General features: G+C 38.5%; 1 protein-coding gene across 8 annotated transcripts in view; it reads right to left on the bottom strand.

Moving 5' to 3' along the window:
• Positions 1-18,971, bottom strand: part of TCF12 (transcription factor 12) — a 161,245-nt gene that overhangs the window by 108,733 nt on the left and 33,541 nt on the right. For all 8 annotated transcript variants that reach the window (XM_054642447.2, XM_054642452.2, XM_054642451.2 and 5 more), the window contains exons 4-5: positions 10,036-10,109; positions 8,047-8,115 (exon numbers count right to left, since the gene is read on the bottom strand). In XM_054642447.2, coding sequence (XP_054498422.1) covers positions 8,047-8,115; positions 10,036-10,109 — 143 coding nt within the window. The remainder of the gene's footprint in view (positions 1-8,046; positions 8,116-10,035; positions 10,110-18,971) is intronic.

Here is an 18,971-nt window from a genome sequence, read left to right as displayed (position 1 = left end):
CTCAGTCTCAGTATTCAGTTATGGATTATCAACTCATGCCACAGAGCTCTGTTTGGATTAGAAACCTTGGGATGATTCCTACAAATAACTCACCCCCACTAAATGAATACAAAATAACCACAAACACGTGCAGTTTTGATTTAACAAATTTTGCAATTCACAAAAGCAAATGGAGAAAAATCAGAAGAGCTCCAAGGACAGTGATTTAAATTACAGAGTTTTTTTCAGAGCATTCTTCACATTTAAGCTGTACTTCAAATAAAATTGCATTCCTCTTACCATTCATTGCTCTTACATCTGTATTGTTAACCAACAGAGTAAACAGCAACTACTACTACTGCTGGGAAGAGCTGTATCCAACCATGGATAAAACTTTAGAAGCTTCCAATAGCTTCTGAAAAGCTACTGGAAGCTTCTAGTCATACAATCAAAGCTCAAAAATGTATTGAACAAATACAATAGCGCAAATCGACAACATCTGCTTATTGCTCAAAGAAGAACACAGTTGAAAGCCTTAAAAAGTCTGGAACACCAATGAAGGACACTGGTTTTTAAGACACACCCCACTTGTGTGACTGAGTAATGAAGAGAAGACAATCAGCTGGCATGTGAGCTCATCCCTCATGGCAAAAGCAGCAGAAGATGGCAGGGAGGGATTTACATGACATTCTATCAGAGCCCCTTTTCAAATCCGTGTTTTAAGCAGGACTCAATAATACCGACTGCCAAATTTCATTCTTCCTTTCTGAGAAAGGCAGGAAATCTCAGTTCCTGACAATTTTGAAGACTAATCTAGCCAAGCTCACTTAAATATAGCTGGATTGATACAGACTGCAAGCAGAAAAAGGAACTAATGAGTCATGCCAAAAGTTACTCTCCCCTCTTGGGAAGAGCTATTTGATGGTGCTTATTCTGGCTGGTGAGGTCATTCTTTGGACCACAGGTGGGCTTCCAAAGCCCTTTGAAGCATTTCTACCTCCTGTTACCTGCAGGGCACGTTTAACACAGAAAGGCTGGAAAGAGACATTCCATGCTGAATACACACGCTCATTTCTGCCTCTGTGTCTCCTCAGCAAACCTACCCACGGATTACTATACAGCAGAGTGCACACCTGGGCTGTTTAGCAAATAACTGGCTAAAGTCTACAAAATAGGAGTTACTGGACAAATTTGGTTCCTGTTTTGAGCACTTTGTTCTGAAGGGATTATAGATAGCTGAGGGCATTTTTTCTGCTTGCAGAAAGCAAAACGATTTTGACTATGATTTAATGACATAGCTGTAAACTCAACACTGTCTTGCTTCCTCTCACACAGCTGTTACAAAAGCAAGTTTTAGCTTTCCTAAAGAAGACAAAACTTCTCTTTCTGTATTGTTATAGCCCAAATAAAGTGCAAACCATTTTGTAATGTTGTCACTGTTCACTTTGCACAGGCCTCTCCTTGGATCTCAGTCTGACTGAATGTTTGTGATCAGAAAGACCAAGTCAGATACATCTACAAGTAAAAACAACGAGTATTGTCCACTAATAATACCTGTGATGAAATGCAGCTGAAAGACTACTACTAACTAGTACTGCAATTGAACTGAGTAGTGAAGGCACTCTCAACATTGCATGCTCTTTCTTAGTTTTTCAGGGATTTCACTGGATTAGAGTGATGTTCTCTAATCATTCCAGTAAATAAAGTCCACTAATTTAAAAATCCCAGTTGTAACATTCTTCCTACCTCTTCTAGGTAAGGTGCCCCAAGTGCCCAAGTGATTTAGACTCTATCTGGATCAGGATTTTCCAAGCACAGGGATACTAACACAGCCAAACCAATTAAAAATCTGACACTATTTACAAAATCATTAATACTTGTACACAGGACACCTGAAAATTACCTTACATAATGTACTATTCTAGAAGACTCAAAAGACAAAATGGAAAAAATCCCCAACCATACACCCAGAGTAAACACATTGCTTACCAGGCATGTTTATCCTACCAAATCATGACACAATGAGTCTGTGCCCATTTTACAAATACAGTGGTAATTAACCTCCTAAAATTCAATGTATTTCAATGACCATTAAAGTTCTGTCATTTTGGTTAAATTTAATTACAGAAGTCACCTAAGAACAAGTCAAAAACCTTTCCCAGTTCACTGTCCCTGCCCTGTTTCATTGCACTGGTTCCAGGTTTTCTGTGGGATTAATCCTCTCCCTTTTACTTCCCCTTCAAAAACAAAAACCTATTGTCCCTTAGCAATTATTTTCTGAAGTCACATCAGTGTTTGTCCATGCATAAGCAGAATTGTACTCCTGACCCTAAATCAAGTTGTAGGGTTTTTTGTTTTGTTTTTAAATAACCACAACATCTTGTTTCTACTTCAGGGTAAAACATGAAAAAGGGAGAAGACACTGTCACTACATGGCACACCATTTTCCTATGCACTTATTGAGCTCATACTCAACTCATTGAGTTGTCCTCCCTGTACAATTGACTGCTCCACAGCATTTCATTTGCTCAAGTCCACTAGACTAGAGATAACAGGGGTTTTGTTTGTTTCTCCTCCCTTAGCCCCAAGCCCTCTCCTACACAAGTCCCTGGGAACAGACCAAAATCTAAGGCTCGTAACCAAGCTGCCAGATCACTAAGCACGTATTTGCATTTTAGCAATTTACAATATAGCTCAATTACTGCCTTTAAACTTAAGACATTAAAATTCCACTAAAATGAATGGTTGAGTTCACAGTTTGACGTGGCTGCAGACCAAAAGATTAAGTTTAATGAATGCTGCTTTCAATTCCTTGAGTTTTATAGTTTGGCTGACTTTAAATAACAAATATTAATTGTTTAAAGCTCAGGAATACTGAGGTCCCTTGCAAGCTAAATTTGGCAATGAACTTATGAATCAGGCAACAGTCATCCAAATGACTAATGTGTAAATGAACGAGTGAAGCTACTGCTAAAATCCACTTTATTTTGGATTATCTGGCTCTCCAAACTAATCTGAAAGTTCTACAGACAAACAAGAAGGGGAAAAAACACAAGGGGGCAGGGAGAAGTGAGGAAAGAAAGCAAGATGCAGAGGCGGTGAGAGACAGACGGACAGACCAGAGAGACTGACTACATCCAGGAACACTGCGCTGAGTCACTGACTGAAGGTTAGACAAGAGGCTCTGTACAAAAGCCATGCCAACATGTCCTAGTGAATTTAAAAGATTATGGATTCTATGATTCTGAATAATTCCAGAAACACACAACCTTAAAAAAAAAAAGAAAGAAAAAGAAGAGTATTTTTAGTCATTGAATCTATCTGTCAACAGCTCTTAGAGAAAAGGCTAGAGAGCCAAAAACCTGGCTTGGTGTACTGAGCACACAGATCAGGAAGAATGGTGCAAAAATTAAGGTAAGCTAAAAATAAATCCAGAGAGGAGTACTCTTCCTTTTTGCCTTGAGGATCACTTGCACTATATTCACTGACTTTAACAGAACATCAAGAAACATCACATTGGCACAGGTCATGGCCATAACTCCATTTAAATCATGAACCATCTCACAGCAAACTATCAGTGGGAACAATGTTGTTTCCAAGCAATGACCAAACTCCTCTCAGGAAGTCTGGACAGATGGATGATGGTGATGGGAGTCACCCCACACTCCTGCCACTGTTTCACCCATGTTCCTCTCATTTGCCCACGACAATCCAAACACGAGGGGACCGAGCTGAGGCCTGTCTGGTGTGCCAGGAAACAAACACAAATGTCCCTCTGCAGGCTCCATGTCTGCCACCTCCCAGCCCCCCGGGAACAGCCAGACTTCAACCTCGTCTCCTTTAGCTGCACAGGACGCTTGGACAATACTCCCTAACCAGAGGAATGAAAGCAGTTTGCTGATGGAGACCACCCAATCACACCAGAAACAAGGAGCTTTCTAGCTCCACTTTCTAGCTTCAATTATGATTCCCTTTCTGTAACCATCTGCAGGTATTAACATTCAACTGCAATATCCAAACTACAGAAATGCAGCTTTTTGTGTTATTTGGTTACCTTGCCCTGCCATGTTGTATCACTACCCCAGATTTCACATAATATTGGGACAAGTCAAGAGAGCTTTCACAAGTAACCTTTTCAGTGTCACCCTAAGTAACATGCTTTGTAACTGAGTTCTAAAACTATTCATTAGCTTCTTTTCCCATATCCAGTTGAAACACATGAAAACTGTGTGCAGGAATGGAGAACAATTGAAAACACGGTTTATTTCTTTTTTCAAATTTATTTTGAATGTTATTTATTTTTTAATAAACATCATTTTCTTCAGCTCTAAATCCATTTCCAAGAAGTTAAGTTACTGAGTGCCAAATCTGATTTTAAACAGCTAAACCCAATAGCCCGTTACACCTCTCTAAACTCCTGTGAGACAAATATCAACATGATATGCAATAGGACAATTCCCTGGCCACATGGAAAACTAATTTGTGAACAGATTCCAATGCTAATTCCAATGTGGTAGGTAGTTGCAATAAAAACAAAACAAAAACCACAACCAAAAGATCCACTTCTCCAATATAGATGAAATGAAAAATTCATATGATGGAAACCAGATTTTTCTAGCTCTTATCTAAGCTATAAACCAGGAGATAAAATGATACAAGCATAGCCAACAGACAAACAACAAATGCTTAAAGAAGATACTTGAAAACCTGACTAAAGCATTCAGAATTTTAAAAACAGAACTTGCTTTGAAAAATACTACTTGTAAATCAAATTATAAAGTAGGCTGCATTTGTAAGTTTCCTGAGCACTAAATATGGAATACTTAATTTGGGCTTTAATTCCACAGTGAATCATCATCTACCTTGTAGAATACATCAGGAAAAGCAAATAACCAGCAGCAGAATCACCAAACAACCTCCCTCCCCCATTAAAAAAAAATAAATCAGAGGACAAAAAGGACACAAATACAACAGACTTGATAACACTTACTGTGTTTCTGTGTCCCTCTTGTCTTGTTTTGCTATTTAACAGCTTCCCTTCTTGTTATGTACCTGAGATTAAGAGGTATAAAATACCATTTCAAAACCTGCTATCTCATTACTACTTTTTTACTTCTTTGTAAATTAAAAGTACTACTTGGAGTGAGGGAGTGTAGTTTGGGCATAAAGCATTTCAGATTCCAATTCATGTCTGAGTATTTTACAGACAGTAGAGGGAAGAACCTGTTGCCTGATGCTACAAAACCATCTAACAGTGCTATCTTGATCAGTTCCACTCTGGCTTCAATCAAATACATAGAGTTATGTAAAGGAACAGGAGGATAAACTGCATCCTCAGCACTGAAACTAGATTCATGTTAAATCAGGTCAAAATGTACACTCACAGCTTTTAGTGCAATGTACATGGTGCAAATTATTTGAAACACCCACAGTTGAGATTTTGGAAGAAAAATGCCTCAGCTAATTTATGCTAAATTTTTAACAGTTACAATTATTATGTGTGTATATATAAAAAGGAAATCCATCAAGGAAATGTCTTATGAAAAACATTTCAGATAGGCTTGATTTGGAGACTGCAATTTGAACAGATCAAAAACTGACTTGCTCCTTTTATTGCTCCTTTTATGTAATGACAAAACCAGAACAACAAAAGAAAACCTCACAGAGCATTATTCCTCATGAAACAGCAATCATTAGCCACACCACAAGAACCACTCTAACAAAAAAAAAAGTTTAATTACTCAAAAAAAAGTGACTATGCTGCTACACTACAAATTACAACTCGCAAATACACAGGCAAGCTACAAAGTTCAGGATCATCTCACAACAGGAAGACAGAACTTTCAAGTGCTCTAGGGCAATATATTACTGTGCAATATATTATTGTGCAGAAGACATAGTACTCCAGTCAAGTACTTCAGAATATGCTTCAAAGAGCTCAGGAGAGCAAGACTTTCAAAAAGCAGCTTTACCACCCTCTGCAAAACACACTGAGAGCTCCTGTTCTAGTGCAAGGCAATATGAACACTGGCAATAACATCTGTAGCTCTATAGCACTCAGATAAGGGAGAGACTTGCATACATCAACCAAAGATATTCCCTGAAAACCCACCACAGCTCCACATAGAAAGGTAAAAACAAGATTGGAGACTAGGAATTAAAACAAGCCCCACAAGAGACAAACTTGGTACACAGTATTGTATATGGACTTCAGTACAACAATTCAAGAGTAAGGGAGGTCATCAGCACATCACAGAATTCCAGTGACTGCCAACCACCATTCCTGAATTATTCCTATAAACAATAAAACTTTCCTGCTTTTGTCTTCACCCCCCGAAATAGAATCTTTTCATATTATTTATTTTTCTAACAAAACAGTTGGCGTATGCAAAAAGAGATTTCTACTCGTAGAAGTCACTAATGTCTCCATTTGTACCTTTTCACAAATCTAAGACCATCACAGCAAATTCAGACATAAATACCTACCATAAATACCTTTCAGTATTAGAACACTGTTTAGCATTAGGTAATGAAAAGACAAGGCTCCTATATGAGGTTTTCTCAAGCCTGCTGGAATTCCTTGCCTTTAATGTTACCTCAAGACACTATTGAAGGAAGAATGGTTTAGCTTTCAATAAGCATTTACCAGAGACTTTTAAAATAGGATAAACTGCTATTACATATGAGAGAAGGTTCTTGTCTGAATTAATTATTGATGAAAAGATTAAAACCCATGACAAACACCCAATCCCAAGCACAGGAACATACCTCTGGTTTCACAGTGAAAAGAAATTACCAATATGTTTTCCCCAATTCCCCAAAAAAACTGTACCCACACCAACACTCCTCAATAATTCCATGAATAAATCAAAGAGTGGATAAACAAATACAGTAAAGTTTCCTCATAGCAAATTTTTTTTAAAATAATCCTAACTACAAGTTACTGCAGATTTGCAAATAAATTTTTCCATGAAATTGGTAATTAAGGCGCAGATAAAATCTGGTGTAAATAAATACTAAATAAACATGCTCAAAAATAACCTAATGTCATAACAATGTGGTAACTATGGTGCAATTTTCTGCACAGTTTTTAGAACATTATCACATCACAGGTCAGTGGCAATCAAAAAATACATGACTTAGCAACAAGTAAGAAAGGAACAGAGAATGAATCTATCATTCTGTGAGGCAGAAATGTATGGTACACCCTCCTCTTGACTAGAGCATGCAGTCAATCACCCTAACTCTGAGGTGATACAGAAGGAGCAGAAAGATTCAGGGAACGGCACCAAGAACCAAGCACAGGTTAGAAGCAGTGACCATACAAGCAAAACCCAATAGATGACAATCCTTCAGCTTGGCTGAGCATAGGAGTGGCCTGTAAAATAAAGGTGTTTGCAGGGAAAGGAGTAAAAATTATGAAGTGAATCAGTAACCATTTGGAACACAGGAACATGGTGGCCATCAGTTGCATCACTGGGCAGCACACAAGATAAAAAAATCCCTAAGCTTCAGCACAAAATCCTCATAATTGTTGCCAAAACTGTAACCAAAGCCAGAAAAAAAATCACAAACAGCAGAGAGCAAGCCCACCAACAGCTATAAGAACCATGTCAAAAAGGTTGGCTCTGTCCAGGAAAACTAAGCAAAGAGCTGGGGTTGTGCTAGGAGACTACACAGTAAAGGTGGCAAAATATTTGCCCTATACTTACACTTCTTCCTTATACACCAGTGCTGGCCACAGTCAGAGCATTTAAACTGAACTGAACAGACCTTCAGCAGGATTTGGGAAGGAAAAATATCTTTAGCCAGTATTCCATCATCTTTTTTCATTAGCCTTCAACAGGTATGCACTAAACTATCACCAAATTCCAGTTCTATTCACTTGAAAACTGCTTCTCTCTCAGTGTCTTTGGAAATTCCAGCCAATAGTGAGCCAACACTTTAAATTCCTAATAATTGTAACACTATATTGTGACCTTTAACAGAAAATTCTAGTAGTAGGCTGCACATGGACTTAAAAAAAAAGTTGAAAATCACACACAATATGAAAAGAATAAGTGGTACCTCTTGAGATTTCAACTTTTCTATGTCTGTGGAGAGGTCTGAGCTTTTCCCATGAAGACTGCCATTTTCCTGTAAATAGACAATTAGTAAGAACAATTAGGACAAGAATAACATTCTACATTGAAATAATGGGGAAAAGCACTGGATTAGAGAGCTGAACATGTAAGACAATTACATCTTACTTAAACTGTGTTAACCAACACAAGGAATAACCTAGAAATGTAAAAAGCTGTGTATGATTTGCCCTGCCTTCCGAGAAACCAGTCTAAGCTCTCACAATACAGAGCCACACACTCATTTTTGCTCTTTCTCAGAGACATCTGGTCTAGCAGCACATGTAGGAGTAGACAGAAGTTATCGTTATTCAAAATCCTGAATCAGTAATTTGCCTCATTAGTTGAAAGAAAACCAAAAACTAAAGACCATACATCATAGCCAAAATTTATGCATGCAAGCTTGAATTAAACTGGTAAACAAAGTCCAGTGCTTTTTCAGTGAATTCAGAAGTGAAATTCCTGTGTTCTACTTTTTTTTTACCAAAGATACCAGCCACAGGACAAATTAATTTGTGGCTCTTAATCTTTACCAATTCTATATACAGAGAATATGTATTTCTAGTGTTCACTTTTCTGGGGAGAACACAGGAATTAAATATTCCTGTGAAAAGGAATTAAGCTTTCTTTAAAAGAAAACTCTTGTCACCTAAATGACATTCCAGATTACCATTCTTTATTGCCTCATTAAAAAAAAAACAAACAAAAAAACAACCAAACAAAAAAATCCCACAACTAACACACTGACTTTACACTATTCAAATATTAGCTGGCTGATCCTCTACCATACAAAAAATAGTGATTAATGCAGCCACACAGCCAATAAATCACAAACTCAAATTCCAGTTAGGTCAGCTTAACTCATAATCAATTAAAATTGATCAGCAACATAAAAAATGAGAGTCAAAACACCAAACACACGATAAAAACATGAGTTAAATAAAGCTGCATAGTAAGATTGCATTTCAAATGTATAGGAGGCCTTTGAAGGTTCAGCTCCATGCCCCAGGTTACAAAGGAAGTTTTAAAGAATGTGGAATTCCCGTGTTGCACAGAAATACTTCTTCCACACAAAGTACTTCCACATTTATTATAATTATTTACTAATGATCAATGAAAAAATCAGGACTTCATGAGAAACCTTCCTACTGCTGTCTTCCAGAGCAAGGCAGAGGCTGGAATAACACCCAGTGAGTTGAACAAGGTCTTGCAGCCTACCCATCTCATTCCACAGCACAAGAAAGCTGCAAAGGGACAAGTGCTAGCACAGCTCTGGTTCAAAGGCACTGAAATCAGAACATCAGGCATGCTGTGCACATCTAGTTCAGGTACTTAGCTCATTGGCCTTTTAGGGAGTAAATATTCATAAAAAGAAAATAGAGTAGATGAAAGGGAATGTGAGTAACTAGGAGCAAGCTTGCTTTGACCATTGCCTTTAGTTTGAAAAGGGTCATGTTATTTTAGGATATCAGATAGTAGCAGGAACCTTCAGCTCAATAAGTGGGATGAATGAGGCTGGAACAAGAACAGGAGGAAGGTATTTAAAAAGAAAAGCCTCTCTTCAACATCATGACAGAGCACACACTATAGCTGGGTAATGTTAACAAGAGAGGCAAGTGTTCCTTACACTTTGCCAGTAAATCTGCTCCTATGTAACATGACTTCTACTTCCAATTTCTGACTAATCTTAAATAAAATACATGCTCATCATTCAAGCATACATATGGCTTATTTTCATTAATTCTAAGCCTATATATTTTTTAGTCTTAGAAATCTAAATTGATGCTGTAGCTCCTCAAAGTCATTAAAGTCTCTAAAAGATGCTAATCTGTGTATTTAAAGGAGTTTCCCTTCAAAAAGTTTGCTGAACAATCTGCTGATTTACACTGTCCATGCCCATGAACTTTCATTATGAATTATTAGTTGGGTATCTTACCCTTGAAGATTCATATGAAGGACTTGGCTGACCGCTTGTTCCCCAGGATGTGGCACCTGTTCGCTCATCCATACCTAGCAACAAAAAGAAAAATACAAACCTGTAAGAAATCATAGCAAAAACAATGTTTTCTGATGCAACCTGAAAAAATATTCATCTGCTTCCATACACTCTAAGTAAATTCATCTGCTTTCATATACTTAAAGCAGTGTTTCTAAAAGCAAAACTTCAGATGAACAGCTTCCTCATTAATTAAGCTGGCTACAGAGGAACCTGTTCATTTGGACACCTGCAGCTGCTGAAAACAGGAGCATAAAAAGCCAAGAAATTTGCCAGTCTGCTGTCGGCCCAACCCAATCCATAAGAAATTAGCATGAGTAACAAAACAAGCACAACAATGTGAACATCATGGCTTTTTGAGCAGCCCGATTTATCTGCATCTCAAGCAAGCACTGAAATATTGCAGCACACACTGTGAAACACATACTTGTTATCTACTCTTTGCTCTTGTGTCTTGCTTAAGTATTGTAAAATGTGCAAAATTATTTCCCCTGCTTGGCCTTCATGTGACACAGAAGATATTTTAGCATAATGGGGAAAAAAGGCAAGACAGACCGGTTATATTTCAATGGCTTAAAAATCCCACAGAGAATCATGGTCTCTGCACTACTAAAACAGTAATATTTTTTACACTCTGTAACGGTTCTTTTAGAATCAGTTCCCTTTATGCAAATCCAGGTTACAGCTCACAAGAGAAAAGGGAAGGAAAAGATCTTCAAACACTGTATCAGAATATTGACCCCATGTATTACCCAATTTCTATCCAAATTTAATCAGTCTAACCACCTATAAACCACATTCCCAAACAGCTAATTGCAAAAGCACCTGAATTCCTATAGCAAACTCCTTCACATAGGATAAGGCTGTTACTATTCTAACAATTAGGTTCCTGATTATCTGCTTCACAAGAGATTTCTTTGTCACATGTGGAACATTTCCATCCTAAACTGTAGGCTTCAAAGCACTCTGGCCTACAAAATGCAACTCATGACTTCCCTGTCACACAAACTTTTCTCATAAAGAGTTTTGATATAAAGCATAAATTCTTTATGTGATATATACTATAAACTATTTACAAAGTTTTATAATGTCATAATTTATAAATAAGAACTAAGTGTCCCAATTTATAAATAAGAGTAGAGTGCAAGCTACTCCATACAGTCATCTCTAAATCCTAACTTTATATTGCAACTATAAAATTTTCATACATATTTCTCTTATGGCCATACTGCAAAATCGAAAATGTAAACTGATACTGTAAATAACTACCTATGGATTATTACTATTCTAATCATTATTTCCTTAAGAAACGTGCTTTATGAAGCTATAAAATAATGCTTTGACAAAGACAGCCTGCAAAAAGGAATGTTAAACTGAAAGTACAGTAAATCAGTCAAATAAAAACTACAGACACTTTTTGTGCACTGCAGGAAAGATCCTCAAGGTTGAAGAAGGCTCTTTGAAAATGCAAAACCACCACTATCTTGAGCCAGCAGTTTGGGGAAGTTTACTGCATTTTGCAGCTGACAGTATTGTTGTTGTTTCATTGTAACTGGTCCAGGAGCTGAGTAAAGAGTCGTGGCTGGCACTGACAAAGGCAAAAGCAATCTTTTGGCACAATTGACTCTTTTCTGCCAGAAACAACAGTGCCAGTAATCCAGTCATTATCATAACAAGTCTTCCATTGCCTTCGTTTCCAAAGACACATATGTGGGCTGAGAAAAGAAAAATATCTTACTGCAAGACAAAGTCCTTGGGAAAGTTTAGGATACAGTAGGTTATACCAACCCATTAAAGGAGATAAGTGACTAGATAATGGTTATGCATAGAGTGTTCAGATGCTAACCACTGAAACATGCTACTGATATGAAAATTTGAGTCAGTGGGACATAAGGACTTAAGTTATGGTTATGCTTAATCAGTACATGTACAGCTAAAAATTCAAGTATTTTAATTCTACCATTTGAATTATGCAAATAAATTGTTTAAAGAAACTGCTCTAAACCAAAATGTAACTGCTTCAGATAGGGAAGAAAACTAATTTCTGACTAGTTCCCAGAATTCTTTTTTTCTACACAAGTCCAGTACAGTTTACTATTCTGGCTAACTTCCTTTTTCCTACCAGGTGTCTTTTTCCTCCTTTTCATACAGCATTTTTCATTCTTATAAGCCCCAAATAGGCTTACACGTAGACCTATCTCTTACTCAAAATTTTCACACAAGGAAGATGCTTTCACATTTTAAATGCTCTGTGAAGGCTACAAGAAAAAAGGCATCATGTATTGCACATAGAACACCAGCACTCTGACTTACTGCTGCTTGACATCTGGATTTAATTTGGAATGATACCCCTGCTGCCCTTGGTCTCCATCAACATGAGACACCAAACAAGTGCTGCCCCAGGTAGCCTGCAACACTCAACCAGGAAATCACACATGTGTCACCATGGTGCTCAAGGAATCTGTTCTGCTTTGTACACTAATGTGTTTCCCATGGGTGACAGATGAAAACCACCCAAACGTTGGATGAGACAAAGACCCAGACCATTCCTAGCAGGATGGACACAAACAAACAAGACATACTTTAACATAGCCAAAAGTAACTACATGACTGAGCCAGGACCATCAGATTCACTCTTAAATGTAAAGCCCCTGAAGTGGGGAACACTTGGTAAGAAATAACATGAGAGTCATCTACATTAATAAATTCAATAAAGTCTCAAAGCAGAAGTGTCATGAAAGAGTTCTAGTGTTATCCTGGAAAAGGCAAAAGAGAACAGAGGAACTAGGGGGATCATCACCTTTGTATAACTCCTTCCACAAGGCAATGTACTGACCAATTCCAGCATCCATTAATTCATCATGGATGAATTCATCATTAATTAATCACGGCTCTTAAAGAGCACAGGAAAGCTGTGACAGTTAGCAGAGCATTGAAAAACGTGCAGGACAAGGCTGCAGTATCTCAGCCTCTGTAGGTAAAGAAAAAAGGTGGAAATTGAACTGTGTTGTTATAAAGGTCCAAAAACACAGACACATGCATTCAGGCAGACAGGAGTAAAACTAGGTTCTACCCCCACTTCCTTTTTTTAGTAGGCATTGAGGACGGAAAGTAATTGAAATGACTCATATTTCATAGTTCTCAATCAAAAGTGACTACTTCTATAGCACATATGCTGCAGTTTAATTAGGGAGTAACTCTTTAAGTGTGATGTTTGTTTGAGCAGGTTCAGCTGGCAGTCTGGGGCTGGGCCGGCTCACAGGGCAGCTCCACAGCACTGGCTGCGTGTCCCAGCCAGGACACTGCTGACCTCGGCTGGCCGAGCACGTGGAGCACGGCCCAGAGCAGGGCCAGCCTGCAGGAAAGGCAGCGTGTCCTTGCTCGAGGAAAGGCTCCGAGGCCTCGCTCCCTCCGGGAAAGGCTCCGTGGCCTTCCCTCCCCTCGGGGAAAGGCTCCGTGGCCTTCCCTCCCCCTCGGGGAAAGGCTCCGTGGCCTTCCCTCCCCTCGGGGAAAGGCTCCGTGGCCTTCCCTCCCCTCGGGGAAAGGCCCCGTGGCCTTCCCTCCCCTCGGGGAAAAGGCTCCGTGGCCTCCCCCATCCCCTCGGGGAAAGGCTCCGTGGCCTTCCCTCCCCTCGGGGAAAGGCTCCGTGGCCTCGCTCCCTCGGGGAAAGGCTCCGTGGCCTTTCCTCCCTCGGGGAAAGGCTCCGTGGCCTCCCCTCCCTCGGGGAAAGGCTCCGTGGCCTCCCCTCCCTCGGGGAAAGGCTCCGTGGCCTTCCCTCCCCTCGGGGAAAGGCTCCGTGGCCTTCCCTCCCCTCGGGGAAAGGCTCCGTGGCCTTCCCTCCCCTCGGGGAAAGGCTCCGTGGCCTCCCCCATCCCCTCGGGGAAAGGCTCCGTGGCCTTCCCTCCCCTCGGGGAAAGGCTCCGTGGCCTCCCCTCCCTCGGGGAAAGGCTCCGTGGCCTCGCTCCCCTCGGGGAAAGGCTCCGTGGCCTCGCTCCCCTCGGGGAGACCCGGCCAAGCTCTGATGATGCTTTCTGCATTGGTTTTCTGGCTTTATGCATTGCATTCTAATCAGGCTTTGCTTAACATCACTTTTATGATGCTGCTGTGAGCATTTCTTCTATTCTAGAAGAAAACCTGAAGAAACCTGTTGCCTCATTATTTCAACATATGTGTTCATTTTGAAGAAACAGATCCAAACATTCATCTAATAAAAAAAAATTGGATCTTACAATCAAACTGAAATGAAGGTTGCTCTTGTGGCATAAGACAAAGAAGACTATATTTAAAACTTATTTCAAGAGATACAGGCTCTAATGTTCGTGTAAACACTATAATATACTTTATAGGGTTACCATCTGCTATGATGTTGATCAAATAAATGATTTGACAAAAAAAAAATCACATTGTAGATTGTTATACTAGGTACTCAAGGTATGAGTTTCTATCTTTTATAGCTTCTTTATCCAATTTTGTTTCAGAGTAATGATATTCCTTCAGATAAGATTCAACATCTGAAATCAATTACAAAAAAACCTACAGCACAAACCATAACAGCACTGATTGTGTTTTGCATGTCAGACACACAAACATCTCAATCTACCATTAAGCCATATATTGCAAAAGTCTATTGTGAAGTATGATTCCAATTATTACCCAAAATTATATTTTAGGTCTAGACTTTCTCATAAGGGGATGAAAATAGTAATAATATTTGATGGAGATATACTATACTCAAATCTCTTAACTTTCAGTAGGTAAAGACTAGTTCTCAGCCTCTTCTTGTTGTTTTCAATAAAAACTTTCTCTTTTTATCCTAGATGTAATATTATTAATGATATAATGAAACCATTACTTTTCTAACAAAGAACTCAAAATTCACAAGTCAGATAAATAAATAAATGAAGCCAAGGCAAAGTTCCAGACATTTATTACCCAGGGAGTGGGAAAAAACACAGACAAGAGGACCAGAATGACACTCAAAACCAAAAGCAGCTTTGACAATAGATACAACGTGGTAGGCTTAAAATATCCAAAGCTGAAAAGATTAATCAAACTGAGAAGAGAAATGAAAGGCAGACAAACCTATCAATAGTCTAACCACTTAAGTGTCATTGGGATAAACTGAGATGCAACATTTTAATCAGGTAAAAGACAGACCACTTTCATTTCAAACTACATAAAGAACTTTCTCTCCAACCACCTTCCACAATAAAGGAAAAGAAAGGGGAACTGCAAGCATGGAGGGGGGAGAAAAAAATCAAATCTCAATGCAGACTGTTTGTTGAAGAATGTACTAATTGTCTTCCAGCATATGGATACAAAGTTCCCCCTGATCCCTTCAGATCAAAAAGCAAAGTTGCTCCCCAGTAACAGATCAGCTTATCAGAGGCACCAGTGGCAGTAGCAGAGCATCCTTTTGTGTACCTCTGCTCCAGAGAAAACCCATGGAAGAGCTACAGATATGCCATGGAAACACCATCTTGAGTCTGTCATCTGGACTTCACAATTACTTCAGGAAACCACCCAAGATAATTTTATTAACTTGTACAATGCTGCTCACTCTGCTCCCTGTATTGAGCCATGGTGTCACAGATTGGGCCCTTAACCCACTGCACCCTGTAAAACTGACATTTCTCCCGGGCTTACCTATCAGTTTTCATATCTTTCCCCACCTGCCCAGCAGGTTCATGGCCATGGGAGCTGAGATCTTAACTACCAGCCTCTAAAGGCAGGGATTTAAAAAGTGCAAGGAAGCCCTGCAGAGAAGAGCCCTTGAGGGGACATTGGTTACCTCAATTAGTACCCATAAAACACTGGCTTCCATTTGAATATTAATCTTTGCAAAGATCAGTTTTTAGTATGTTTGAAATATCAACTGTGATTATTAATAGTGGTAAGTAAATTCATTTTCATTTTTGAAATATTGCTTATCGTGGAGATTCCCAGAACATGATTATCTGACAGCAAAGAATAAATATCCACTATGCCAGTCATTGTGGAAATTATTTGAATAATAGTAAAAAGATATGCTATACAAAGTTAGTTTTTATCTATAGAACAGGTAATCACAATTAAAACTTCAGAAGAACAAAATTATTCAAGTTGCAGGAAGGTACAGCAAGTACACAATTTACCTGGACAATAACCAAAACTTAGACCAATATTGCCACTGGCAGGTATTAAAAATTAGTTGTAATTTAATATACCAGCAAATTGAATTCTCCCTGTATGTAAAACCTATACTTTCATACAGAAAATTACTTGCAAGAACAGTATTTACCCTGGAAGAAAAAAACTTTGGGGCGTATGCTAAAAAAACTTTCTAAAACAACAATAAACATTGTATAAATTCCAAAGAAAATGGGAAAAAAAAAACCTTGCTGGCTCAGGAAAACTGAAGAAAAGTCTGAATTTGTTTTAAAAGTGTCTATTAGCATCAAAAGTCAGTACTGGCAATACAGTTCCTGTATAACTATCATGTTTTAGATTTGTTTCAACTCATTAGCTAAATATAATTTGCCTTTTTAACAAAAAGGCAATTACTACTTTTAACTTGATTTCACAAATAATACTATTCATTTCTTGCAATAAGACCTATGTATTCCCTAAGAACAGCACTGGGTTATTAAGTCCTGTAAGAGCACTGCCCTTACAGAAATATCAGAAAGTGCCTGCTTCTCTTTGCTCATATTCTCTGCTTCCTAGACTCTAAATCATGTCCCCAAACACACCAAGTGACCTGGCATGACCTGGACACTTTAAATACAATACAACCCACTCAAAATAAAATTGGAACTGGCATTTCCCACACAAACTGTACTAGAGCAGAAAACTGCACATTGCTACGTGCATCTTGCCAGAAAAGGTACAGCAGGTACTGTTCAAAGAGGAGAGCATATTTATAATACTGTATGTAACAGGCATTTGTTAGCTGTGTATAGATATTCAGACTGTTCAAGCATAAGTTAATGACAACAACTATAAAAAATAGCATTTAAACTAATAAAAAAAGGAATTTTCCACTGAGGTGCTCAGAGCACTACACAGTAAAGCTATTCTTCACACACACACACTCCAAATTCCCTATATTAATACAAGTTTTAATATTACTCTTTGATCCAATTTAAGGTAATTTTTTTTTTAAAAAATTAAAATGCTAATATTCAAAAATCATCCTGTATACAAATAATATTTACATGTGTGCCCACAGAGTATATTTTGAAGCCTCCCTGGTTACAAATGTGGACAAAGTACACCAGCTTAGAGCTGAAGCCTTTAGCAGGGGTACAACCCAGAGCTTTTCTTCACACACAAACACACACAGTTCAACTGCTATTAAATTGCATCATGCTGCTTATTCCCTCTCTGTGCTGAGCCATGGAGTATCAGGCTGAGCAGCTCTAACATGCAAGTCTCAGCCCTACAGTACCAGCTATCATAATAATCCTTTCTACTGGCAAATGTTCCTGTGGTTACTTCAGTTATGACTCAACTGCTTTATATAACCACACACTTTCAAATACATATATACACATATATATTTTTATATACACACCAAATCAAGGCCAGTGTCACAAGACTGCACACATCAGGCCAAAAATATTCTAATACAGCCTCACAGCAACAGCTACTGTTACCGACTGTATAAGAACACAATTGTACAGAAAACTGCCAATTCAGGCACCAGAACACAATTAATGCGAGTTACACAGTGTCTAACTGAGGTTCTAACTCTCATGAGCAAAGAAAACATGGCAAGTGTGACAGCTTTCCAAAGAACATGTCTAAAAATGTTAATAAAAAGTATTTTTAACCATTTACTGTATCACAAGGTGTCCAGCAAATTTTGACTCTCTTGAAACAAATCCTAAGATCAGCTTGAGGTCAGTATCCTGTCATGGTGTTGATGATTGCCATGTATCTTTATTCACATACAATTAAGATAACACAGTTGCAAAAAATTTAAATTACTTGGTTGATATTTAGAAGATCATTAATACCTTAACACTAAAATCTTTCAAGGAAAAAGAGACCCTCTGACAAATCAAGCAGAGGCGGGGGGGAGATAAAAAAACAACTGAAAGTTTTTAAGAAACATCATATATTTTGACTTTCATGAAGGTGAACCAGTGGAGAAATCAAGCATCAGACAAAAACCTTGGAATTTAGTGAGGCAGAATTTCGAGTCTTAAGTATAAAGGCAAATATACTACACAGTATAGGCAAGAGAATGCCAGTGTAACTCCATGTTTACAATAATGTGACTGGAAACAAAGGCTCTTACAGATAAGACTGTCAAGATCACAGAAGCCTGAGTGTGAACTTGAGAAGATCTGGATCAAGCCACTTCATAGAAGCACGTGGAAGAAAACCTAGACTTTGCCAAGGTACACAGTACCTCTGTATCTGAGTTTTGGCAACCCCACAATACTGAAATCAAAACTCTATTACCAGCAGCATGGCATCTCAGCCTCTCACATTAAAGCAATGCACCAACATCTTACATTTTTCATAAAACAAAGCATGTAGAATACAAAGAAGTCTGAAAGGTTTCAACTTTGCCTCTAGACAGGCACATCCTGAATGAGATGATTTCTTACACTTTCTTGTTCTAAGGAGCACATCTAAGTCAGTTGCAGGAATTAACTCTCATTACTAAGCAAAATAGAAATTACACATCAGGGTTGTGTGAACTTAAGTTTATCATGAGAGAATTCTGATTCTTTCAATACAGCTGGGGGAAAGTGTTTATTGTATGAAAATTTCAGCATTAAACACCCTCTTCTAACTCTGAAAACAAAGCTTATCTGCTCAGTATTTAAACAGGAAAGAATGCTTAATGGATAAATGCAAGCACTGCACATCTGCTCACCTAA

Source organism: Agelaius phoeniceus, chromosome 13 (assembly GCF_051311805.1).
Source record: "Agelaius phoeniceus isolate bAgePho1 chromosome 13, bAgePho1.hap1, whole genome shotgun sequence".
In the NCBI taxonomy this organism is placed as follows: domain Eukaryota; kingdom Metazoa; phylum Chordata; class Aves; order Passeriformes; family Icteridae; genus Agelaius; species Agelaius phoeniceus.
Note: the sequence above shows the minus strand (reverse complement) of the source record. Positions and strands in the feature narration are given on the sequence as shown.